General features: G+C 41.2%; 5 protein-coding genes across 5 annotated transcripts; 2 read left to right on the top strand and 3 right to left on the bottom strand.

Moving 5' to 3' along the window:
• The first annotated feature begins 86 nt into the window (after positions 1 to 86).
• Positions 87 to 3,043, top strand: SJAG_03500 (mRNA cleavage and polyadenylation specificity factor complex associated protein). Its single transcript, XM_002174608.2, has 2 exons — positions 87 to 571; positions 627 to 3,043. Exons 1-2 carry the CDS (start codon positions 397 to 399, stop codon positions 2,801 to 2,803), a joined length of 2,352 nt encoding a protein of 783 aa, XP_002174644.2. The 5' UTR covers positions 87 to 396; the 3' UTR covers positions 2,804 to 3,043.
• SJAG_03499 (SNARE binding protein Sly1) lies at positions 2,950 to 5,533 on the bottom strand. Its single transcript, XM_002174607.2, has 6 exons — positions 5,220 to 5,533; positions 5,004 to 5,178; positions 4,853 to 4,943; positions 3,718 to 4,805; positions 3,568 to 3,676; positions 2,950 to 3,523 (listed from the first exon to the last, which is right to left on the bottom strand). The coding sequence occupies exons 1-6, from the start codon at positions 5,269 to 5,271 to the stop codon at positions 3,134 to 3,136; spliced, it is 1,905 nt and encodes a 634-aa protein (XP_002174643.2). The 5' UTR covers positions 5,272 to 5,533; the 3' UTR covers positions 2,950 to 3,133.
• Positions 5,534 to 5,669: 136 nt separating this feature from the next.
• Positions 5,670 to 7,232, bottom strand: SJAG_03498 (RNA-binding protein; the record flags this gene model as incomplete). The annotated part of the gene is made up of 1 exon (XM_002174606.2): positions 5,670 to 7,232. The coding sequence occupies one exon, from the start codon at positions 7,230 to 7,232 to the stop codon at positions 5,670 to 5,672; it is 1,563 nt and encodes a 520-aa protein (XP_002174642.2).
• A 678-nt stretch (positions 7,233 to 7,910) lies between these two features.
• SJAG_03497 (ATP-binding cassette-type vacuolar membrane transporter Hmt1) lies at positions 7,911 to 10,717 on the top strand (the record flags this gene model as incomplete). The annotated part of the gene is made up of 3 exons (XM_002174605.2): positions 7,911 to 8,453; positions 8,503 to 10,032; positions 10,085 to 10,717. Exons 1-3 carry the CDS (start codon positions 8,250 to 8,252, stop codon positions 10,715 to 10,717), a joined length of 2,367 nt encoding a protein of 788 aa, XP_002174641.2. The 5' UTR covers positions 7,911 to 8,249.
• Positions 10,718 to 10,897: 180 nt separating this feature from the next.
• Positions 10,898 to 25,030, bottom strand: SJAG_03496 (midasin; the record flags this gene model as incomplete). Its single annotated transcript, XM_002174604.2, has 1 exon — positions 10,898 to 25,030. One exon carries the CDS (start codon positions 25,028 to 25,030, stop codon positions 10,898 to 10,900), a length of 14,133 nt encoding a protein of 4,710 aa, XP_002174640.2.
• Positions 25,031 to 25,039: the final 9 nt, after the last annotated feature.

The following is a 25,039-nucleotide window of genomic DNA, read 5'->3' as shown; positions in this document are numbered from 1 at the left end:
ACTGAGCCTTGCCGTACCCGCCGTCCCCTCACTAATGTTTCATTTTACTGTTTCACTGTTGCACTGTTTCTACTGCTTCACTATAACTTCATTCAACTTATTCCTCCTGGCACGTGTAGAGGCGCGTTCGTTTCTTCATTTCGCCATCCTAATTCACCACCAAAACTCACCACCAAAAAAAGCCATTCTCGACCTCCAACAGCTCGATTCCTTTACCAACGACATAGACGGAAAAGGCTTTGTAACGTATATTGCCGGGGTACGTAAGCTCCGTGCAGTGCAAGCTTTTAGTAGCTACAATTATCGTAGACCTCCGGGATTACTATTTAAAATTATATTCTGAGGAATTACTTGATATAAGAGTAACTCCAGTCTAATTAGACAATTACTTACTCCATGAATGGAGCTCGTGACTTTTCCGGTCTAAACGATCGGAATAAACCCCTTCAAAATGATGGAAACGTGGACAATCGAAACGTATTTGCCGCAGATTATAATAATCATAGAATGCCAGAGATGACCCTTCCTCTTCCATCTAATTATGACTCGCGAATAATGGGGTTCTATCCAGGTACGTTTGCATTTAATAATGTCGTCAGAACGTGAATTACTCATGCGAGCAATAGCCTATAATCAAAACCAAGCTTACATGCAACCACACGCTGGATTTGCGAATCAGATGCACACTGAGTATGGTTATTTTCAACCTCATGTGAACAATCTGTTGTCCAACGATGCTTCGATGCATCATACGGGTCAGTACTTGCAGCCTTCCGTTATGGAGGTCGATTACAGACAGCAACCTCCTCGTCAATCGTATCCGTATCAGCCGCCGACAATATCCAACTTCCAACATGCTTCCCTTCCCTTCTACTCCTCCAATACAAATGCTGCTGAATACGCCAATGCTGCTCGTTCTTTAAATCCTATTCAGAACCCTGTCACTCTCCCTCCTCTCACACATAAGGAGTATCCTCCGTCTTATTATCAGCCTTATGTTCAGAATAATATGTCTGCTGAAGAGACGCAAAATGTCTTAAATCGGCAGCCTCCGCAGATGCATGCTGGCACGCCAATGCTCGTGGAGACTACTCCTTCCTACGCGTCTTCGCCGAATATGCAGCCTGCTGTGCTTAACCAAACTGTTGCCGATGTTCCTTCTGTAGCCCCTTCATCAAGTCAAAAACTCCCTCTTAAAACCCCTGTGAAGCCGAAGGCACCATTAAGTCCGGCCGAGCGTCTTCGCCATGAATTGAACGAGTGTCTGGACCCTTTTAACACCAGTCGTGCGCCTAGAGATTGTGCGGCTGTTTTGGTTAATTTTATGGGATCTATTGAAACTGATGAACAAAAACTAATTTTCTTGGAAATAACCAGAGATAAGGGCTTGGATACTATTTATAATGAACTTGTTGATGGTAGTCGACGTATTTTTTTGCCAAAATTGAGAAACTGGTTTGTTTCTGCTATTCGTTCTAAACATGATAAATTAACGCATGTCATTCTGCAAGTGCTTACCCGTTTGCCTCTCAACCCTGAAAAGCTTGCTGAGGTTAAGTTCGGCAAGGCTATTTTACTTGTAGGAAAGAAATCAACAAACTCTATCATAAGACAGTATGCTGAAAACTTATCTGGCATTGCTGAGAAGTCCTTGCTGCTGGAACAACGCAAGGACACGAAAGCTGCTCCCGTAAAACCCGAAACTACGAAAACGGCCGCTTCGGCAACGTCGAGGCCATCTCACAAATCGATCTCTCAAAAGCCACCTGTTACAACAACTAAAAAAGTTACAAGCGTCTCGAATACCTCTTTCTTCAAAAACTTGAGCTCTGCTGCTAAGCAGTCGGCGGCTTCTGGTTCTAAGGCGCCAATGGCATCGAGCGCTAGCGCAAAATCATCGACGCCAAACACGCCTCTGTCCGCTATCATGGCAGGCCTAAATCGCGGCAACCAGGACTCTCAGACAGCTTCATCGACTTCTTCAAGTACTAAGGTCGGAAGTGACCTGAAGTCATTGACGGAGCAAATTACCAAAGGTAAGGAAGAACTACCTAGTTTCCGAAAGCGATCAGCAAAGTCGGATTCAACTACTGGAAAACCGACCAAGGTTAGTAAAACAACCTCAGAAAGCACCGTTAAGCGGAAAAAGAAGTCTGTCTCTTGGCGTCCTGACAATGATCTTGTTCAAGTTAGGATCATCGAGTCTCTAGAGGATGACAAAGATTTGGCTAAGGGTGTCCATCATCACTACGGCAGCGCTCGTGATCTTGACAGACATGAAGCTAGGGTTGCGTTCGGCGCCAAGGTAGAGGATGATGTTGAAGAGGAGCAGACTTGGTATGAACCCGTGGTTATTACTTTTGTTATTAAAGACGAACTTCATACACGTGGGTTTAAGACCGGAGCAGAAAAGCTTAATCCGACACCCGAAAGTCAGTGGGAAACGGAGCGAGAATCCTCTACAAAGCCGTCTACCACGAGTGAGAAGGTTTTGTCAGAGTCTTTCATACGCGAAAGTAGCTCTCCTAGCACCCCAGCTGAAATTCCTTTGCCTGCTGCAAACGAAAAGGAAACACCTCAAAAAGATACTTCCCGCTCACCGTCTTCTCCTCCTCGTCCAGTGGAAACGAGGAAGGATGTAAATATTCCATCCCAACAACCTTACAGTGCAGTTTCGGCTCAGCACGTTTCTTCTATATTGGCTGCTTTAACCAATGCATCGGCTCAGGCCCCTTCTAATCGGGCTGACGACAAAAATAACGCATCTTTTCTTGCCCAATTAATGTCAACGGTTAATAGATAGATACCAATTGTGCCGTCATTTAAAAAAGTACTACGACCTCCTTTGACTTGCTCGAAGCCGAAACTCATGTTTGATTTGTTGAGGTTTTTCATACGGACTTCGAGTGTGCACACGCGTCCTTGTTTTTTTTGCACTAAGTCATCTATGCAATTTTAGTTATAAAGGAACCAATGTTATGATTATGCCTTTGTCTTTTTAAAACCCTTTAGCTTGTTAAATAAAATCTTATTATGGGACTCACGCCTTGTTTCATGTAGTATCGTAATTAACACCTTGCTTTCATTACTTAGTTATCTAGCTGTACGTACAGGACGATACAGATGATTTGGTTCAATGAATGGTTGCGAGCTCTTGTAAGAATTCTGCTGACGTTTCAACCTCCGTGCTACCGTAGACAATGCGCTTCTTTGGGTTCTGCTCTGATGCCCAATCAGTCAAACTGCCATACTCAAGATAATTGCCTCCTCCAATCATGAAAACTATCGCCTCATTAAAGCTTTGGCGTTTGTTTGCAGTATAGAGCGATTCGCTACTGCCGGACCGGGACTTGGGGTCAAAGTAAAGATACTGCTCTGTTTGCTTTATGGCGGAACCAGGCTCAGTTAAACTCTGAACAATTGAAGTTATAGTATTAGCTCTGCGAGCAGGTATAAGATTTTTCACGCCCGAAATGAGGTTCTCTAGACCGCCAATTCCGGCTTCCTTAAACCGATCCGTCAACTGTTGATGAGTTAGTTGCTTCCACTTGATTGTATCATCCATACCTTGTTGGAAAGTGAGGTAAATCCCTTAAACAGGTTATCACCCGTCTGTCCACTAGTGGGTTGGTTGGCAGCACTTGCCATCATATTCATACGTGTGATTTCACGAATTCTGGAATGGTCAGTTAAATGGAACAAAATGTAAAGGCATACTTTTTTACAAAATTAAGGGGTTCCAAGGAACATTCGGCTTCCTTTAAGGCCTCCTCAAACTGCTCCATGTCGGATGCAGGAACGTTATCAGCGTTCAAATACCAGATTAGAAGAAAACGAAGTTTATCTTCTGCAGTACCCTTCTGTTTATCCTTAAGACAAGCCAAAACAGTTGCCTTGTTAATGTTTTTTACATCGCTTTCCATCTCAAAGAATTCGTCGAGTTGGTGATCTTTAATTGTTTTCAGTAAAGCGGTTGCAATGTTCATGTGCATATCAAGCATTTGTTTTCGGGCAGTCAACTCTGGGAGAAGACTCACAGCAGCCTTTAAATAAGTAGAATTAACCAAGGTGTCGGCATTTACATCTTCAATTGAAGAAACGCCTGTCTTTTTCGTTACCTCATTGGCATCGTTCTTGTAACGCGTCAGTTCTTCATCAATGCTTTCAGCAACTCGGGGAAAGGGTAGGTTAGAATTTTGCTCCCAGAAACTATCATTGGGGGCAAGATCGTATACCATTTTAGACTCAACACCGTTATTCACAACATCCACCGAGATTCTGTTAAGTCGCATCTTTAAAACGTCATGTACCAGAGCTTGATATGTCCAAGAATGATTGAGCATTGGAACAAGATCAACCGTTCTATCTAGCAGAATTAGGACAGGTCTCTGCTTAGTGGAATCTGCAGCGTATACATTCTTCGTATTCATTGCATGATCGCGAAGCTTCTGATTCAACTTCTTAGCCAATAGTTCTGCTGCCGAGCCAGGAGGACAACGAATAATCGGAAGAACATCCAAGGTTACAAGTACCGAGAACAGTCCACTGGCGACTTGCTGGATGGTTTCCTCAATTTGACCATCCGTAGAAGATGGGCTATGAATAAGAGAGAAGACACCTGGTTGTTGAAGAGAAAAAAACTCACTATCAAGTGAAACAAAATTAAGGTATTCATCATAAACCTGGTTGATCATATGACCGGTATTCGAAGAAGCTGCCATTTCGGCGAAGTCTTCGAGTAATGCTCGGGGAATCGTAGTGGAGAAACAAACATAAGCAGACTCATAAAGTCCATTAGATAGGTCCTGAACGCATTATTAGTACATGTTATTTCGGAAATAGGAAAGCATACGCGAATAATAAGCTCAACGTTTTCACGAGTGGGTTGAACAAAATAAATAGCAGGGACATCAGAGATGGGTTGTCTGTTTGCTTTTATGTTCCTTAAGAAGAAGGTCAGTACGATTATCGGAAGGCAGAAGATATTGTTATGTTTTACATACATATGTACTGTAACACCGTGTTTTCTTAAATCACTCACATGCAATACAGTGGAAATAATTTCTGAGCATGGTTTATCGAATATCAATACTTTCCATAAGGGAAGTTCATTAGATGCTTTCTGGTCTTCTAGCTCCTCCAATTCATGGTTCAGATTCAGCAATCTCTCTAGACAACCTTATAATGTTAACATTCGAAAACTCGAAAACAAGGCATACGGATTTGACGATTTTGGAGTGTATCTACCGGTTTCACGTTCTCCGTATTCATCTTCTGCTTTATTCTGCCTATTTTAAGTAAAAATACCTATTAGGCTTGTGGTGAACGTTGAGGTGAAACGCAGTAAAAGAAATTACTTCGATAGATGGTACACTACAGCTTGGTAGACAAATTATCTAGATGGGAACATTTTCTATACTATGGAATAAGCTAAGCTAGTAATATTCCTGTTTGTTTCTGTAACAGTTAAATTGTTTACACGCATGAATACACCTAAACGCGACTTGTTGGTAAATAAGATGTGTGAAGCTGAAACTATGAAACATGTAATAGTAGGCACACTATCTCTTTCTTCTGTAGAAGCACAATTATGATAGTCCTTAGAAATGGTTGCTAAACGTAGTTTATTCATTCAATATTTCTTCATAGATCATTAATTAGTTAATTCATTAAGTGGGCACTGCATCATAGATTGAAGGCACGGTTCCATTATGAAGACTGGTTCCTGAAGGAGGTGATATATTCGACGGTGTCTTCATTTGCCCAAACTGATAGCTCGTTGTAGAAACAACCGAGTTAAAGTCTGTTGAATACTCGCGTTCCGTAATTCCTCCACATCTGTCAACTCCGTAGTGTATTCTGAACTTGCGAAAAGCCTTATTTTGACGGACACCACTTACTGCTTTTATAGCATTGGGAAGACTGGTAAAGCTTATGAAAACACATTTCTTCTTTGAAATGTAGTTAAAATGTTCCACTTCGCCGTACTTTGAAAACTCATTGAGAAGCTTCTCTAATTCGTCTTCTTTGCCAACATGACCAACGTAAACGGTTCGAGAAGCTCCATTAGAGACAGCAGTTTGAAGAACAGCAGGAAACGGTCTGCTTTCCTTTCCCCATCCAACCTTGACCAATCGACCGTGTATATACAGACGACCCTTGGTATACTCTTCGACAAAGGAACGAGCCACTTCTGGACTAATGAAGGTAATAAAACAGATATGCTTTTCAGGAATGTAATGTACATCATGTAGAGGACCATAATGAATCGCATTACAGATTTCATACGTTTCTGTACTCTCGTGCAAGTTACCCAAGAATGCAGTACGGTTTCCGGCAAACTTATCTTTACCTGTTTCTTGAGAACCAAAGCAGTCTAAACCAGCGTAATATCCATTGTACTTTTTTGCTAGAAGTTTAGAGTTGTTGTTTATAGGAACACTGCAATGATCCATGCCGTAGAACACGCGTCTTGAATGCCACTCTTTATCAGAAGACAGCTCGCGGACAACCCTTATAGCACTTTTAATGTTCAGAAAGTGTACAAAAGCAATATTGCGAGAGCTTAAAATCTTAACATTTTCAATAGCCCCGTACTTGGATAAACAATCTTCTAGTGTTTGCTCCGTAAACTCCCTCGGAATATTTCCAATGAAAACGTTTCTACTTGCGGCACTTTGCTGAAGAGCCTGATGTATGCTTTCCGGAAGAATTGTTGGTCTTGCAAAATGCACCCTAAGTAATTTGCTTTGGAAGACGGGCCTGTTAACGGTGCATTGCTCGTAGAACGCGAATGCATCTGCTGCATGAATAAACGATATAAGAACTCTATTTTTTGAAGCCTTCACGCAAGCTTTTTCTAATGGTCCAGTCCGAATAAGTGATAGAAGATCCGATATTTTGTATGAATTTGGAAGATTACTGATTGTTAAGGAGCGAAAGTCCCGCAACTTTTCTGTATCAAAAGTGCTATTATTAATGTTGCCTGGCACATAATACGGAAGGTAAGGTGACATTAACGGATAGTTTTGATTGTAATAATACTCCGTGCCTGGCTGATAAAGCGCCGGTGTCAATGTAGAAAGGTACGCATTTTTGCAAGGGAAACAGTACGCCGTTGGCACAGGAGTTTTCATATTCAAAGGCACAAACTCGTTTGCGTGAAGGACCGAGGCAAACGAGTTTGGTTGCTCTTGTACCTCTTCAATAGAAGTTTGCATTTGGGTTTCCATACTTTAGAAGAGAAGATAGAAGCGTTTCACGCGGGCATCTTTATATATTTTATTTGAGCCATTTACTCCAGCCCTAACATTTTGATAATTGTAAGAGACCACGGAAGCGGCTTCAAGCAATCCAGTCGTCACCAAAACAAAAGAAATCCAAGCAAATCAAGACCCTGCTTTTGTTAAGAAATGACGAATTGCAATATTGATTAAGTAAACATTGAATTGTTGTGTATGTCCATTATCATAGCTGCTTTTAATACAGCAAACATAACACAAGCACCGACACTTGTACTATAATCCAGCGTTCGTGACCATATTCAAAGAGACAATTCGTTGTTTTGAAGATTTGAAAAAATTGACATTTAGACAATGGGTGTAATTTGAGAGTATCAAAAGAAGCAAAATCATCTACAGACTATTTCATACTTGTAGACCATAGTAATCACTAACAATCTTGTATACTTCAGCTAATATTGTGTTAGTAACAAAATTTCCTCCATTGTTGCAGTAACTGCCGATACACTTGTGACGCATCCTCCAGTTTTTGTTAACGAATTGCATTCAGTTAAACTCTCGGTAACTTTTGAATACCCATGTTCGTATCTGTCGTCGTACTGACTATTCTTTAAACCGCATGGAATGCGATTACGTGAAACCATCGTAGAACTTATGTCATTTTCCTTCTGAAAAAGCTTTGCCGGTTTCCAGCAACCATTCTCAAAACGACATTCGTACGCATTTAATTTCGTAACATCTTACATTCCGTACCATTTGGGTTTAGACCGTTTCATTGGTCATCAAGATTCAGTTTCTATATTGTATCCAGCACGAGAACTGGTTTATGAAGTTCTCACAACGACAACAACAATCTTATACATTTAAGCGGCTTTAGCGTGTTAAATCACATTGTTTCTTGCTGTTGCGAGCGGATTTTACCGCGTAACCTTGTCTTTGCAATTAAAACAGTCTTTTGCTCGCTGTCCCATTCCTATTTTAGCCTAGGAAAGCTTTCTATTCCTCAATATGATGTTAAACATAAGGGGACCGAAGCTGATAGTTACAGAGGTTACTTTACTATTTGTCGGTTACTATGTTCTTCTCTTAACTCATTCCATTAAGGAGGCTCAAAGACGACAGAAACCGGTCCGATTTAGTCGTCGTCCTCGTTTTGGAAAGGAGCCAAGACGGTTGTCAATGAAATGGAGCATCGGTATATTGTGTACTTTGGTAAGATTACGAGCTCGCTAGAATGTCTGAAACTGACGCATTCTTTTAGTATCTGGACGTGTTCATTGCATTAGCGAACTACATATCTTCTGGGTCAACCGTCGCAAAGCCCGTAATAGTGTCTTATATATTATTGATCTTATTTTGGACCATTGTTATCGTGAACTTGAACGATTCCTCAAAACTATCCCGACAAGCATCTTCGTTTTTCAGTGCATATCGCGTTCATTTGCTTTATGCTTGGTTTGTTGGTTTAGTTTTTGAGTTCATATACTTAAGTCGATCCAGGAAATTCTACGACTATTATAACGGATTGCTATATGCAACTCGTTTTCTTCGTGTATTATTGTACCTCACTGGATTGATTGTCTATATTGCAAAACGGCGGCATGTCCACCAGGAAAGCATCATCACCGAGGAAGAAGATGTTGGTATTGAAGAGAATCTCGAATCACGAACAAGGCTTAAGCCTGACAAATCCTCTTCCTTATTTACGTACTTGCTCTCTTTCAGGATATTCTTACCTATGTTATGGCCAAGTAAAAACTTTCTGCTACAGGTTCACTTTGTTGCCTGTATCCTTTTACTACTTGCAGGAAGATGGTTCAATGTTCTTGCTCCTAGACAACTTGGTATAATCACAGACAAGCTTTCTGAAAACCTTGGAGCTATTCCCTGGGTTGAAATCATCTTGTACGTATTTTATCGTTTTTGCCAAGGAAATATGGGTTTACTTGGTTCTCTACGTTCCTACCTTTGGATTCCTGTCTCCCAGTACACATATAAAAGTTTGTCTACGAGAGCACTTGCACATGTGCTAAACTTATCACTGGATTTTCACCTAAATAAAAAGGGAGGTGAAGTACTTGCTGCACTTAGCAGGGGTGGATCTGTAAATACATTTACAGAGCAGGTCGTGTTCCAAATAACACCGGTTATGTTTGATATGGTTATTGCAATGGTATATTTTCTGCTACAATTCGACATTTATTTCTCCATAATCGTCCTCATCATGACGCTTCTATATTGCTACACAACCGTAAAAATCACTGCTTGGAGGACAAGAGCAAGGAGAGAAATGGTAAACAGCTGGCGTGAAAGTTATGCCGTGCAAAATGACTCAATTATGAATTATGAGACTGTTAAGCATTTCGACGCAGACGACTATGAGAACAATCGATATGAAAGTGCGGTTGATGACTATCTAAGGCACGAATGGCGGGTTTCTTCCAGTCTGTCCGTCATCAATATTGTTCAAGGTAGTATTCTTACACTAGGTCTCACGGCAACAAGTATCCTCAGCGCATACAGAATTATATATGGCACTGATAAAGTTGGTGATTTTGTTGTTCTTTTGACATATATGATTCAATTGCAAGGACCACTTAATTTTTTTGGTACTTACTATAGAGCTATTCAAAACAGTCTTATTGATGCAGAACGACTGTTGGAACTCTTTAATGAGAAACCTACTATTCAGGACAGTCCAGACTGTAAAGAGTTACAGGTTTCGAACGGAAAAGTTGAGTTCTCGAATGTTTCGTTTGCTTACGATGCGAGAAAACCTGTTTTAAAAAATGTGAGTTTCGTTGCGCAACCAGGAAAGGTTGTTGCGCTCGTCGGTGAATCAGGTGGAGGAAAGTCAACCTATAATGCGTTTAATTCTACGTTTCTATGATGTGCAGAGCGGTCAAATTTTGATTGATGACCAAGATATTCGCGATGTATCTTTGTCTAGTTTACGATCTTCAATCGGAGTGGTTCCTCAAGATACTACCCTTTTTAACGACACGATCATGTACAATATACGATATGCAAAGCCTGATGCCACAGATGACGAAGTACGAAAAGCAGCTGAGGCTGCACAGATTCACGACAACATTATAAAGTTTCCTGAAGGATATAAAACCCGAGTTGGAGAACGAGGACTAAAGCTGAGCGGCGGTGAGAAACAACGTATAGCTGTTGCTCGAACTTTGCTGAAGAATCCTCCCATAATTCTGCTCGACGAAGCTACGTCTGCCCTCGACACAGCTACTGAGCGACAAGTACAAGCATCGCTCTCTCACCTTGCTAAAGGTCGGACAGTCCTTGTAATTGCGCATCGACTTTCGACAATAACATCCGCTGATCAAATTCTGTGTATCGCCAACGGTTCTATTGTTGAGCAGGGAACACATGATGAACTTCTTAAAAAGGAGAACGGAATGTACAAGAATATGTGGTTTCAACAAGTGGCCTCCGAAAAAGCTGATAATAATTAAACTAAAGTCTTCTAGGAACGCAAAATCTCAACGTATACCTAGTCATACAAGAATCAATACAAGATCTAGTCCGACATATAATTGTAAAACGCTTTATTTCATAACTCGAAACCTAAATAAATCTAAACCATACAAACCCAGAAACCATAAGATGTAGAATAGTAGTCTAAAGTATTATACTCACGAATTTGCAGCTTTTTGGAACCATTGTCTCAAAGTGGAAGCTAGCAACTGTGGTAATTCCTCAATATTGCGGACAATTAAGAAACAGTCGAATGCGAACTCATCAATGTACGGCTGTATCTTCAATTCCATGGAGCCATCAGGCTTTGTAAGATAGCGGACCTTATTGATATCCAAAATTGAAGACTTTTTCTGAGACAAAATGTTATCCAAAATAACAAAAACAACCATGACATTGTCTTCTTGGCTTCTTCTTAACACTTTCCGTATACTATCATGATCCTCACAAACACCATCAGAAATGATAATTTCAAGTTGATGAAGAGTCCGTGATCCTCTTCGCTGAACTGCAGTCGACGCGAAATTAAACAGCTTCATTGAAGCCTCTGTAAGTTCCAAAACATTAGTCTTAGAGTCTTCAAAAGTAAAATGAGAGAGTAAGTCTGCTCCACTATCCGAGGTCAATTGCTTATCGAAAGGATGGAGTAGCTGAGGATGTTCCCCAAACTTCATTACGGCTATTTGTCCGACTTCCAAAAGTGAGAGTGCTTTTGAGACAAGAGCCAAGGTTTCCATTGCTAAGCCAGTGCTTTTAGATTCGGTCATAGATTTAGAGTCGTCAATTGCAAGCATTACTTGATAAGTACGTTTGCTAGGTTTTGTTCGACGCATCCAAATTTTGTCCTTCTTGAACTGTGAGGCAATATAAGGAATAATACGTTTCATGTTCAGTCGTTTTCCAGATCTAAAATCACCTTGCATTTTTGTAGCGAGAGTCGGCTCGAGAATCAATCGCAACTGTTCGCAGAGACCAATTGCCAACTCATGTGTTGATCGCTCATAATGAGACCAAAGAGTTCGAGCTTCGTCAGTATCCATTGAGCCTTGTTCAGTTACAGACAGAATTGGGACACCATCCATTTCCCAATCAACTTCATCATCGTCGTCGGATACATCATCAAAGTTCGAGGGCTCACGAGCCTGAAGAGCTTTCTCAACAATTGGTTTAGCTGTATCTGTATCGACTTCGTCGTCTTCACGGTCTGAAGATCCAACTTCCAAATCTTGCAAAGCATCGGTGGTTTCCTCAACTGCATCTTCCATATCCGCATGCTCAGTTTCGGCATCGGTTTTAGATTTTTCGTTTGAGAAGTCAATTGCTTTCGATTGCTCCGAATCAGCGTTACCCATCGCTTGCATGTTACTTTGACTTTCCTCGTTGACATGTTCAAATTCGGTTGCATCTTCTGGGTTTTTAGACTCTTCTTGGTCTTCTGTGGAAGAAAACTGTATCTCTTTGACGCGACTCCAGCGCTCAAGTTCAGAACCCAATGTCTTGTACTGTTCATCCAAAGCAGCAGACTCCGTAGATTGAGCCTCTGACTGTTCGTTCGATTCCGTTTGTTCACCTGTTTGGGCCTGAGGAGCTTGTCCAACCGAAGGTTCATTCAAGTCCTCGTCAGGGTTTTCCATATGCTCATCCGATTGCGGTTTGTCTTCGTTCAGACTGTCACCGACACCGTTCACGTTAGTATTGGAATCTTCACCTTCAGTCGTTTCGTTTGCAACCTCAGTTTCAGACTCATTCGTATCATCGTTTTCTACTTTGTCTTCCTCATCCTCTGCATCTTCATGTCCAGCCGTAGCTTCAGCTTCCGATGCCTCATCATTTTCACTGTTCTCAGTGGACTCGGGGCTTTCATCATCCTTATCCGGAATTGACTCGTCGATGTCGCCAATGTCATCTTCGGCGTTTTCTAATTCCTCATCTAACTTTTCAGGGGAACCAGTCTCTTCAGGAGCGATATCTTCCATAGAAACCTCTTCATTTTCCATAGGAGTATTCATTTCTTCTTCATTTTCTTCAATGGGCGCACCATCGTCCTCACCAGAATCTTCAGGGGCACTGCCTTCTTCGTCATCTCCAGCATCAAGTTGAAGGTCGTCGGGTAAATCCAAGATTTCACTCTCGTTAATCTCATTCACTTCCGACTCATCCGGTCGCGGTAACTCATCTTCAACGACATCCTCATTAACCGCCTCAGAATCAGAAGCTTCTTCGTCGACTTCGGAGTCACCCCCATCCTCGTTTGACACCAAGTTTTCAGTGTTATTTTGTTTGGATCTCTCTTTTGATTTACTTTCATTGTCACCCAGAGTTTCTTCATTGGGTTCATCCCAAAGCTTTTCGTCAAGAGACTGTTCATTGTCGTTAGAGGAGTTAACTTCTTCATCCAAATCTCCGTCGCTGAGTTCATCCTCATCGTTACTTTCCTCAGCGTCTTTTTGTTCTTCTTGTCCTCCATTGAGACCATCTTCCATTTCAACAGCATCGGACCTTTCTTCGAGCTCATTGTCATTTTCATTATCATCCTGCTCTTCAGCAAGCTCCGTCAGGTCTTCATCCTCCTCGATTTGGTTGGTAATATCCTCAGCACCTTCTCCAGAACCAAGTCCTGTACCACTTTCTAAAGATTCACCGGCTTCCTTGGAATCCGAAGAGAAATCTGGAGAGCAGAAACCCGAGGTAGAAATGACAAGGTATATTGATGCAAGCTTCAGAAAACAGGCGTTAAGGTGATGATGATATGTAACGAGATCGTGTGCCAACGCCTTTACAGAATTAAGGTACTGCCGACAGATTGATATATAGTTAGAGAATATAGCACCAATCAGCGAATAATCCAATTTGTTTATGCCCTTGCCCAACAACTTACGTACACGAGTAAGTTGATGAATCGTAGACTTCGGTGAAATGGCATTTAATAGCTGCCTCATTTGGGCAACCATAGCCGGGAACCGAAACGCGTCACCAGTAGTCAAATCCTTAGAACACTTTGCAAAATTCTCAATCGCAGCCAAGATCGTATCAGAAGAAGTAGAGACCTTCTTTTTAATTGTTTTAACCACCTCTGTGCTTTCCGTCGCTTTCAACAATTCACTTATGCTATGATCGAGCTCAAGTTTGAGAGGTACAAGACCATGAGCAAAGAATGGATACTCAGAAAGCATATCAGTTAATGTGCAATTGATTGATTGTAATTCCCCGAATGCAGAATGTTGCGACTCATGGGAAGCAGCCGAAACAAAATAGGAAGAACTCTGGATCAGGACGATAAGCACACGTTCCATCTCCTCGAGCATATTCAATACGGGGTGACTCTGTGATGAGGAAATAGTTTCCTGAGCAGTAAAGGTAGTTGAGGTCATGCGACAGAGGTTCAAAAGCGAGTGAAGTTCTTGTTGTTTAGACGCAAAGATATTAAAACAAAGGTTACTTTCTGTAGGAGATTCAGAACAATCAGTTTGATGAATCGTATCAATCAGCTTTTCAAGTACATCAACATCGTAAATAAAGTCAGTCAACTCGGAACGAAGAGGAACTTGCAATTCCATATAACTGTGATAGAGTCCAAGAGCACGCGACACTTCAGCGTCACTTAAATCATCATGATGTCCTGCAGGAAGAGCCTTCAACTTTGGAAGATAATCAACAAGTTTTGCAACACAACAATTATCAGTCGAATACAAGCCTTTATCATTCATCTGTACGAATGAAGACATAGATGCCAGAAGTGCATTCATTGTTCCTTGCTTGAGTTCAACATTTACTGGAACTCGGTATTTTAACCCGAACTCTTTAAGCTGCTTTACCGTGTCAATGTAAAGTTTGCGCTTTCTCGACTTCAAGTGCTTCACCTCGCTGAGATTATCATCCGTAAGTGTACCAGGCGTCAAAGAAGCCAGTTCTTTAGAGGTACTGACTACGCTCTTGGTAAAGCTTACGAACTCTTCAGAAAACCTCACTGGCGAAAACATATGCTGCATCATCCTTACAGTCTTCCCAACATTGACAAACCGTGGCGGGAATCCATGATCTTTTAGGGGAACAGTATTCGCTAAATCCGAACGAACAACTGCCGTAAATACGGGTGACTTAAAGACATCTAACTGTGTGTCAATAGAGGGAAGTGATGGTTGCTGTGCAAGTAACGGAAGGACAGGTTGACCAAGAACCTCCCTGTACTTTCGAATTATTTTGTACAGTTCATGATGACTTTTCTTTGCACTCTCTTTGAGAGCGTAAACGTTGGTGTCATTCCAGCTCATTAGCTTAATTTTATCCTTAATGCTTTTTTCCAAAGTCAATTTTTGCGAAGCTAAGGACTTTTCGATATTTTGAGAGAATTGATCAAAGTAGTAAAAAACATTAGCAATAATAGCAGCTGAGTACTTAAGCCCCTGAGCAAGGCAATGGAACACAAGCGACTTCAACTGTCCTAGACAGATTGCAAACTCGCCGATTTTCACAGTGGGAATGAAGCTCATAATGATTCCAACAGCTTCTTGCAATTCTTGAGCATTCCCACTTCTAGACAACTTCTTGGCTTTAAACACGAAGAAATCAATTATAGGATAAAACTTTGGAAGAATTTCGTCACTAGTATGAAGCTCTTCAACTCTTAGAAGAGGTGACCAGTTGCTCAATTCCAACTGTCGCCAATGAATAATAAGCCGTTTCACCTTTTCAAGCTGATCAGAAAGGGAAAACTCACGACTGGCAACCTTTTCCCATTCAGATAGATGATGAAAGACTTGTTCTAACTTGGATAAACATTTCGCAACAGGGCTACGGATCGAAAGATCCATGGCTTCGCGGACGGCAGAATCCAAAGCTTGCAATGTTGCATTCTCCGGCCAAACAGAGAGTACTTTGTCTACAGAGCATTGCATGCTCTTCAACAATGGAACCAGACTCAATGCTTCTTGCTCATTGCTGTCTCTGTAGAAATCATACATCGAAGTTGGACGGTCTTTTGAATTGTCGTTCAATGTCAATAAGCCCTTAGTGAAAATCGATGCAAAAGAATCTTCGATATGATACGGACTCACATCCTTCGTATTGGAGAGTAAGTTCGTTGCCAAAGTAACACCGTTGTCAAAAAGTACGTTACTTTTATAGGCGTCTCCTTTCCCTAACGTGATACTACGATAATTCTCCCAGAACTCATGTTGCAAACGTGCGAATTGATCAAACTGAAGTCCACTTGTTGAGCTATCAGTTTCAGGTTCGACATCATAATCAACAAAAATCTGAAGGTATTCGTTATCATGCAGATTAAGCTCTTTGGTGCGGTAAGTACGAGATTCCTCAAGCGCTTGTTCTGCCTTTGCTTCAGCAAGACGCTGATTGTAAGCCGAGAACTGAGAAATAATTACGTTCAAAGATTTCAATGTATCGCTATCGGTTGCCAACCTAGAAGGCAATTGTAACTGCTTCATAAAGTACAGCAAGAGTTGAAGCTTTAGAATAGGGCTGACATCAAGGGTATCACAAATTGAAATTACATTTTCAACTTTAAGATAACTAACACCTTTGCTGATAACTTCTGGAAGAAGTAACAAGGTGAATAGCTCGTTAACATCTTTTGAATTGGGATCCAATGTCTCATTGATCGAAGAACACAATACTTGCAGGCCAAAAATACCGAAGCTCAACATAGAAGTCATGAACGCAGTGAGGTCAGTATATTGAGGATACAGCTCAGTAATCCGCATAGCATAATGAATCCATTTAGAGTTAAAAGAGTACGTTTCTTCAATAACTTCCTTTGATGGCTTCGAAACGAGAGAGATTGCAAGCGAATGTGCCTTTTCTGTACGAACGATAGAGCTAGAAAGGAAATTAAGTTCATCAAAAAAGTGATTGCTTGACAGGTCAGATGAGCGGAATACATTGGACGAAACGTTATCACAAAACAAGTCTTTTTTCTGATGCTCAAGCTTAAAAATTAGCGGACTCGTATCAGAACCAGTATTGGCAGATTCCAATACTTTCTCAGTCAAAGTTTGAATTTCAAGTTGATGAGAAAGATATTTTTTAAGTTCACCCTGCACCAAAGGACGCAAGGCAGGATCATAGGGTTTATCAGGAACATATGCCCATAGCATAAATTGGGAAAACTTAACGAACGCTAATCCCTGATAATTAAGCTTGTGGTTGGGATCAGTTTCAGTTAAAGAAGACCGTAAACTCTCAAGTGTTTCCAAAAGGAAATGTGCGGGGCCCTGAAACTCTTTCACAGCCTCAGAGAGGGTGCTGTGCATAGTGTTGATAACTTCAAGCAACGTTTTGTCCGAAGTAGCAGAATTTTGTGATGCACAAAGTTGCACGAGATCTTGGAACGACTGAGGCTTTAAGAAATTCTTCACCACGGTAATAGCAAAGACATAGCGCTGCAGCAAAACCGTACTTAACTTTCTTGTGAAATCTGCAACAATGGACTTTGACCGTTTCGTTATGTGGTATAATAAGGTATCTTTAATGTCTCTGTATACTGTATAATTTGTAATAGAGGCATTGTCCGACAGGTAAGAAAACGCCTTAAAAAAAGATTGGAACATACTTCCAGATCGAATAACAGCAGTATCAATGGAGAATAAATTGCAATAAAGCGGGTTAGAATCTCTGTTAACAATAAATTGCAAAAGATCCATGGGGTCATCAAGATACATCGAAGCGCCAACAAGATATTCATGAGTTGACTCTACAAAGTTACTGATATTGTTTGAAAAAATATCAAACAAATCCAAAGAAATCAGTGTCTTGAAAGCCTTTTGAACGGGTTCAGGCAGTTGTGCTTTCTGAATGTCTTTGAGGGATATAACACCCTCATCCAACTTAGTGAAAAATGAATCAAAGTCAACTGAGCCATCATCATTAAGTATAGATTTTCCAACGGACAAAGCAGCTTGGACGACTTTGACAGCGTTCTTCTCAGAAGAAAGCGAAGGAAAATTCGCCGACATGTAGGAAATGAGTGTCATGTGAAGTCTTGTCCATAGTTTCCAAGATTCCAAACTTAAGGGAACCATAGGATGAAATTCATCCCATAGCGTTTGAACATAAACACCAGTTTCTAAATTGATTGACAAAGAAAACTGTTTGATGGCTTGTGAAGGGACATTGAAACGACTCGTAAGTCCCATGCTTTCAGCCTCGTTTAGCCATCCATTTAGCATAAATGAGTATACAAAAAGTCGACTGCGATCGATTGTCGCAACATCAGTCCAAATAAAAGTAAGATTCCAGAGATGTGTTAATTTAATCAAGTGTTGGATTTCAAAACTTTTACTCTCAAGCAACAAATCCCCAGTGAAGACGGAGCTGAGAAATTCTGCCAAAGCTGAAAGAAGTGTCCAAAGACTAGAAGGTGAATCCTTGTAAGACGGTAATCCATTCATGTATGCGAAAGCACTCCTCCGAAGGTAGGATTGTGATTCGGATGTTGCTGATTTAACATTAGTATAACGTACAAAAACTGAATAGGCGTAGAAGTACAGCATCCGTGCACCATTCAATGTCTGGAGTGAATGGCGCATTCTTTCAACCGATTCAGCGTCATTCCATCTTTGAATTTCGTTGGTGACACTAACGGGATCCGAATAGTATATAATGTCAGCTTCCGAGACCGTTGAAATAATACTATTAAAACGCGAAAACGTTGAAAGTTCGAATCGCTTATAGGAATCCAAGTCAGCAATCGATTTCATATGCTCAACAATTGGAGAATTTGTTAAGTCGCCATACTGCGCTAATACTAAAGTTAGCACAGAAAAATCTGAATGCGAAAGATGGCTAAAGAAAGTTGCCAATATCGGCGCACTGTCCTCAATCGATCCAAAATTTGAGATAAGTTGTTGGATTGTGTAAAGCATAAGTGACCGACTCGAGGCTTCAGCATCAACTGGAGAAACAACTGGGGATGGCGAAGTTAATTGAAGTTGAGTTTTGTCCCTCAACGTAAGCTCGGCATTATCAACATATATCTCGACACCTCGATTACGCATAGCACGAGAGAGCTCACCATTAGCAGGGTCGACAGTAATGAACAATCGAAAGTTAGGATGAGGTGGAATAATTAAAGGCTGACCGTCTTCGAGCGTGCGTTCATTCACAATTAGTACACCTTCATACTCTAGTAGCGAATTTAAACGATCGAGAACCGAAGGACTGCATAGATTAGCATTATCCAAAACCAGCCAATAACCCAATTCAACAGCCTTTAATAAGAAACCGTCAACCCATTCAAAATTGCTTGACGAGCTCGTTGAAGCTAAGCTTAGGAGCTGCGCGCCCTTCTTAGAAAGTGTACCGAAAACAGATGAGTATCTGGATAAAGTATCCAACAAGGGAATCACCAAAGAGAGTGTGTTTATAGCAACAGCCAAACTGCCAGCATTAGATGTTAATAATGAGTTTAGTTTTTGAATGACCGAATTATCAGAGGACTCGCCACTTTCGAATAAACAATTAAGTACGGCATCAAAAGCGACGTTGAAAAAGTCCGATATTTTTCGAATGTAATCAACTTGCTCAAATTCACCCAGAAGATCCATTGTGTCAGTCTCGCTATTAATAGCCATCTCTCTTAGTTCTGCTCCGGATATAGAAGCAAGTAAGCGTATTAATGAAGTTTTCCCCGAACCAGTGGGTCCAGTCAAAATGCAAGGCCATTTCTGGTTGACGCATGTAATTATAGACTCAATTACAGAATACTGATTCTGCAAAAGAGATGACTCGAGAGCATTCGTTCGCTGGCGAAATTGATCACGCTCTAAAACAGAATGTCCAACTTTCAAGTGAGAAGGAGTTAAGGTAACATAAATGGGACGCTTGGGAAGCTCCATGTCGAAAACTTTTGCAAATAAGCTTTTAGCATAATCTCTATCCGCTTGTGACCGGAAACAGTTTAATACTAAAACGTCCAAAAATTCGTATGGTGGATACAAATTACCCAAAGACGAATTCGACAATAGTTGGAAGCATCTCATAGCATCACGAAGATTAAACTCCCATGGCCGACCTGATGCTCCAAATGAGGAGGTTGGCGAGGAAACAGCAGCTTCAAGTTCAAATATATAACGAATAATCTTTTCACATAATTCCGGCTCAAGTTTTGGGTATCTTTGTCTTGCAATCATGAGCATGTCATCTTGCTTCAATGATTCCACATAAACAACAGTAAATCTATTTACAAAAGAACGCGGCAAACCTTTGCGTCCACCACCCTGCTGATGCGGATTTTGAGCAGCAAAAACGCGGAATTCAGGGTGGGACGAAAATGTTTGATTAAGTTCTGGAACAAAAACTTCTCCACGATGATCGAGACAAGAGTTCAGTCCCTCTAGTACAGTTTGTGAAGCAAGGTTAAGTTCATCCAACAAAACCCAGTAACCAGATTCCATAGCGGTTAGAAATGGTGCATTTCTCCATTTAAATTCACCGCTACTTCCACCTTCGACAGGAACGTCAGAACCGAACAAGTCCATCAGATCGGTTTGCTCGGACATGTTGATACGAATTAGCTTGTGACCGGAAATACGAGACAAAGCTGTGATGAGACTAGTCTTGCCAACACCTGGGCTGCCTTCAAGCAAAATAGGCTTTCGGATTTGGAGAGCGCGCATTACTTTATAGGCATTTACACAAGTTGTCGCAGTACCAAGACTAAATTCGGAATCCGGGTCAACAAAAGGACCCGTTGGCAATGAAAACTCGCTAATTTCCACAAGTTCTTTATTACTTTTAAGGACCGGTTTCCTTTCATAATACAAAAAGGCATCAAAATTGCCGAACTCGGATATCTTCTTAACACACATACGTCTTTGTTCATCCAAGTGAGAAGCAGTTGACGAAATAGTGTTTGTGCTGATAGCGCCGAGAGCATCAATAAAAACCATTGAGATACTGTGATACAGTAAGGCGTCCGAATCTGTTGATGGTGCATTGTTAATAAAATTAACAGCGGAAAGTACATCACGGATTGAGATAATTGATCCATCGTGATGAACACGGTATTCTTCACTATGCCATTGAGCATAACGCACTAAGGGAAGTGCCAATGGCTTATACTCGGACTTCAGTTTTTGTTCAACGATGAGTAATATATCTTCAAAGTTGGTCATTGGAGGAACCCAAATTTCAGTAAATCTGTTTCGCAAAGCCGGTGAAAGTTCCTTTTTGCCAAAATCACCACCGGGGTTCATGGTCGCAAAAAATGAAAATCTATCATCGGCTTTTAGTGTTTGCACTGAATCACCATACTCAATCAATGTAAGTGTGCGTCCAATCTCGAGAACACTATTCAGTCGTTCAAGTACTGAATCATCGGCCAAACTAATTTCATCCAACAAAAAGAAGTCACCATTTTTCATAGCAGTAATCAGCGCACCATCTTGCCATTCAAAAAGTGCTTTATGTTTCTTAATCTTCTGCTTGATTGAGCTGCACACGGCAGCATCACTGTGTTTTGGAAGCGATTCAAAATCCCGAATCAACGCATCCAACGAAGCAGTTTCATCAGCTTTAAGGTAAGTTTGAAGTTCACTAAGTAGCTCCTTGCTATTTGCAGAACGATTCCGCACTGGACGAAGTGCACCAATAATATCACCATTTTCTGTATCCTGATGTGCGTTAACAATTCGAAGTACGTTGCCGAGCGCCGCAGCAAGCACTTGGCAAACAGTCGTCTTTCCACAACCAGTATCACCAACGAGGAGAACCGGTTCCTTGTTCTTTACACAAGAATAAACAAGGAAAAACAGGCGTTGCATGGCTTTAGTCCATACGACAGATGACAAAGGACCATTATTCCAATCCAAACATTTTAGTTCCTCAAAATGAGATATATCATACAGATGGTCAAGATCCAAACGCACTTTCATAACACTTTCAATGACATCTTTTACAGCTATCTTGTCTTGTTCATCTCTTGCTCTTTCTGCAAGGAGCATAAAGCCATTCTCGGCTAACTGCTGATAACCAACGGCTTCTCTTGATGCCCACCGAAAGAGGTCTCGAAGGGTTGCAAAAGAATTCTTCTGTTCAAAGATACGAGTTGATTGACGACGTATTGAAAGTTGACGGAAAACTTCAACAATACGCTTTGCATACGAAGGTGCTATACGACATCTTTGACAAAGAATAGTTTCGAGTTCGTTTTCCGGAATATCGGCAAAGTGGATTTCAAGAAATCTGTTTCTAAAAGCTCTAGAAAGCACTTTTCTACCACCATAGAGTCCTGGTGGGTTTTGAGTAGCAAAAAGCATAAAGTCGGGATGAGGTTTAACCACTTCCTGCGTTTCAGCAATAAACAATTCACGATTGTCATCCAACAATCTGTTTAAGGCTTCGAGAACGTCGGTGGGAGCGAGATTAAGCTCATCCAAAACAACCCAATAACCGTTGCGGAGAGCCTCAACAAGTACACCCTCTTTAAAAACTAATGAACCCTTTTCATCAGTAACATAAGAGCCGATATACTCCTGAAGATCAGTATGTTCATGATTGTTGATGCGCACAAACTTATTACCGGTTTTACCAGCGACATATTCAATCATACTTGTTTTTCCGCTAGAAGTGGGACCCTCAATAAGGATGGGAAACTTTCTTGTGGCACAAGCACGAATTAAATTCAATAAGTTCTTCTTAATAAAAGGCGTGATAATATAGTGCGGTTGTTCAACAATGGAAGAACGACCCTTACGCAACCAGTAGTGATAAAACTGGACATAATTATCGCCCATAGGTCTTTTCGATACTTGGTTGATGAGAGCCGATGCGTTTGGAAGCTTCCCAATGGTATATTTTACAGCCAAGGTGTGCAAAAGATCTTCACTTTTTTCATCTAGCAAAGTCAAAAAAGACATGCAAAAGCCCTCGTAGAGAGAATAACGCAATCCAAAAATGGAAGCAATCTGTGAAGCGAACGTCAGAGTGCGAGTGAGTGTACGTACGGTGTAGTGAGGCTTCTGACCGGAACCGTCAACTAAGTTTCCTTCACCAGTTAGCCGCTTTGATGCCTGGTAAAACTCAGCGACATCTCGAAGTACATGCTCATCACCAGCACAAAGTGGGCCAATGTACTTCGCAATAATAGCAAGAAGGTCATTAAGTCGTGTATCGGGGGAACGAACGTATATCTCTGTAAACCGAGATCTTAACGAAGGTTCAAGTTCACGTTTACCAACATCGGTTGAAGGATTCATACAACCGATAATGCGAAAGTTTTTATGGGGTTTGATAGTAGTTAAATCACCTCTTTCAGTAAGAAGAATACCAGAATCATAACCACTTAAAAGCTGCGTAATAGACTCTAGGGTGTCGGCAGACGCCAGATTAATCTCATCAAGTAAGAGCCAGTGGCCTGAGCGCACTGCCTTCACCAGAGCACCTTCGATAAAGGAAAACATAAAACCCTTTCCAAAACTGTCAAACTTTGACATAAAAGAGATCACCTTTTGCTCAAACTTCGTCCACATTTCCGTAAGATCTAGCAAGGAAACATTCTTTCGCCTGCGCTTTGAAATCCGGTCAGAATTATCAGGGCTTAATATCTTACGAGAAAGCTGTATTGCTTCTTTCCAAAACTTTACACAGTTTTTCCACTTGAAGCGACGTGCGGCATCAGACGCGGCGGTAATAAATTTTGTGTTCTTCTTGGAACTGAATGTCGTTTCGAATAAACGTAGAAATTCTTCGTGCAATGGAATACCCAACGTGTTAAGATTGACAGGCTTAAAACCACCAAGCATGTCGGAGGCTTCCGTTTGTTGAGACATATTGATTACCGTAACCTTCTGTCCTAACAACGATGCAAGAAGTTGAACCGTCGTTGTTTTACCCGTACCTGTTTCACCAACAAGTAGCAAAGGTTCACAAGAACGAACGGCCGCGGAGAGCTGCTCCAAAAGTGATAGGGCCAAACTAGTGAAAGCAAATGTGGACTTGTTAGAAGAGGCACCCTTGGAAAATTTGGGCAAGAGCACGCGACCAATACGCAACTGTTCAGCAGACTCATTCAACTTCGGCGTGTGTGTTTCCATTTGTTGAACTTTTTCAGGCGATGCATTTAGTTCAAAACCAACCCTTTGATAAGCAGCGATACGGCCTTGCTCAGTTGGAATAAAAGCACCAAAGACATCCAGAGCTTCACAAAGGATAGCTTCTTCAAGATCAACGGGAATTTTATGATTAAGCGAGGTTATACCATATTGAGCATATAAAGCATCTGTACGCTTAACAAACTTGTAAAAATCCCGCAAACTAATACGTCGGAAAACCTTTGCTACTGACAAGAAACCACGTTGAGAAAAAAGGTCAACGACAGACTTGTAAACGGTGAAGAGATGTGGTGCTACCACTTGCAATCTGGGATAAACTTCAGATACAATGGAAACTGATTCGTCAACATCAAATTCGAAATTAAGATGAGACCATAAACGGAAGCCCAAGCCAGATTTCCTGGCGAGTGTAGACGTTGCCAGGATCTGGAAACTATTTTTCGCGTAGATAACTTCACCACGAGAAGGAATAAGGAGTTGGCGCTTTTCTAAAAGGGGAAGAAGAACACCCAATATTTCGTTTGGTGCGTGATCAATATTCGTAAATAAAACCCATTTTCCATTTTTTACAGCTTGAGTCAAAATACCCGGTTGCCAGTCGAACTTTCCTGGCTCTGGTGAAACATAAGTTCCTATGAGCATTTTGGCATCCGTAGACTCACTCAAGTGAATTCGAACCACACTTTGACCGAGCTTAGCGCCGACTTGAGTGAGGAAATAGGTTTTGCCCATTCCTTCTGGACCAGCCAGCATGATGGGCTTTTTGTGCAGGAGGAGAGGTGCAATTTGTCTCAAATTCTGTTGCGCACATTCTGTCAGCACAAGATTGGAGGGAAGAGGTTCAGAAGGACAAAAGAACAGTTCACCTCCTAAAGAATGAAGGTATTTGTCCAATTCCGACAGACCGGCACTTTTTATAAGCTCACGCAAATGAGATTCATTTTGCTCCGGGGTACGTTGACTGGCGATCTTATGAATTTTAGCAATTCGTACATCCTCGAGCAACAAAACTTCATTGTAAGTTTTAAGCTCTCCGCAATAGTCAATTTTTACAGATGAACGCGCCTTTTCAGCGCCATGAAGATACAGAAGATCATTATCGACTACTGACCATGGACGATGTAATCTTAGGCGTTGTAGGACGGAAACAGGGGTATAACCAACGTAGTCCAAAATATCATATATTTGTGGAAACACTGGAACCCACTCTATGAATTCCTCCATTTCAACCTT

Source organism: Schizosaccharomyces japonicus, assembly GCF_000149845.2.
Source record: "Schizosaccharomyces japonicus yFS275 unplaced genomic scaffold supercont5.2, whole genome shotgun sequence".
NCBI classification, from domain to species: Eukaryota; Fungi; Ascomycota; class Schizosaccharomycetes; order Schizosaccharomycetales; family Schizosaccharomycetaceae; genus Schizosaccharomyces; species Schizosaccharomyces japonicus.
The sequence above is the reverse complement of the archived record's forward strand: the minus strand, read 5'-3'. Positions and strand labels throughout refer to the sequence as shown.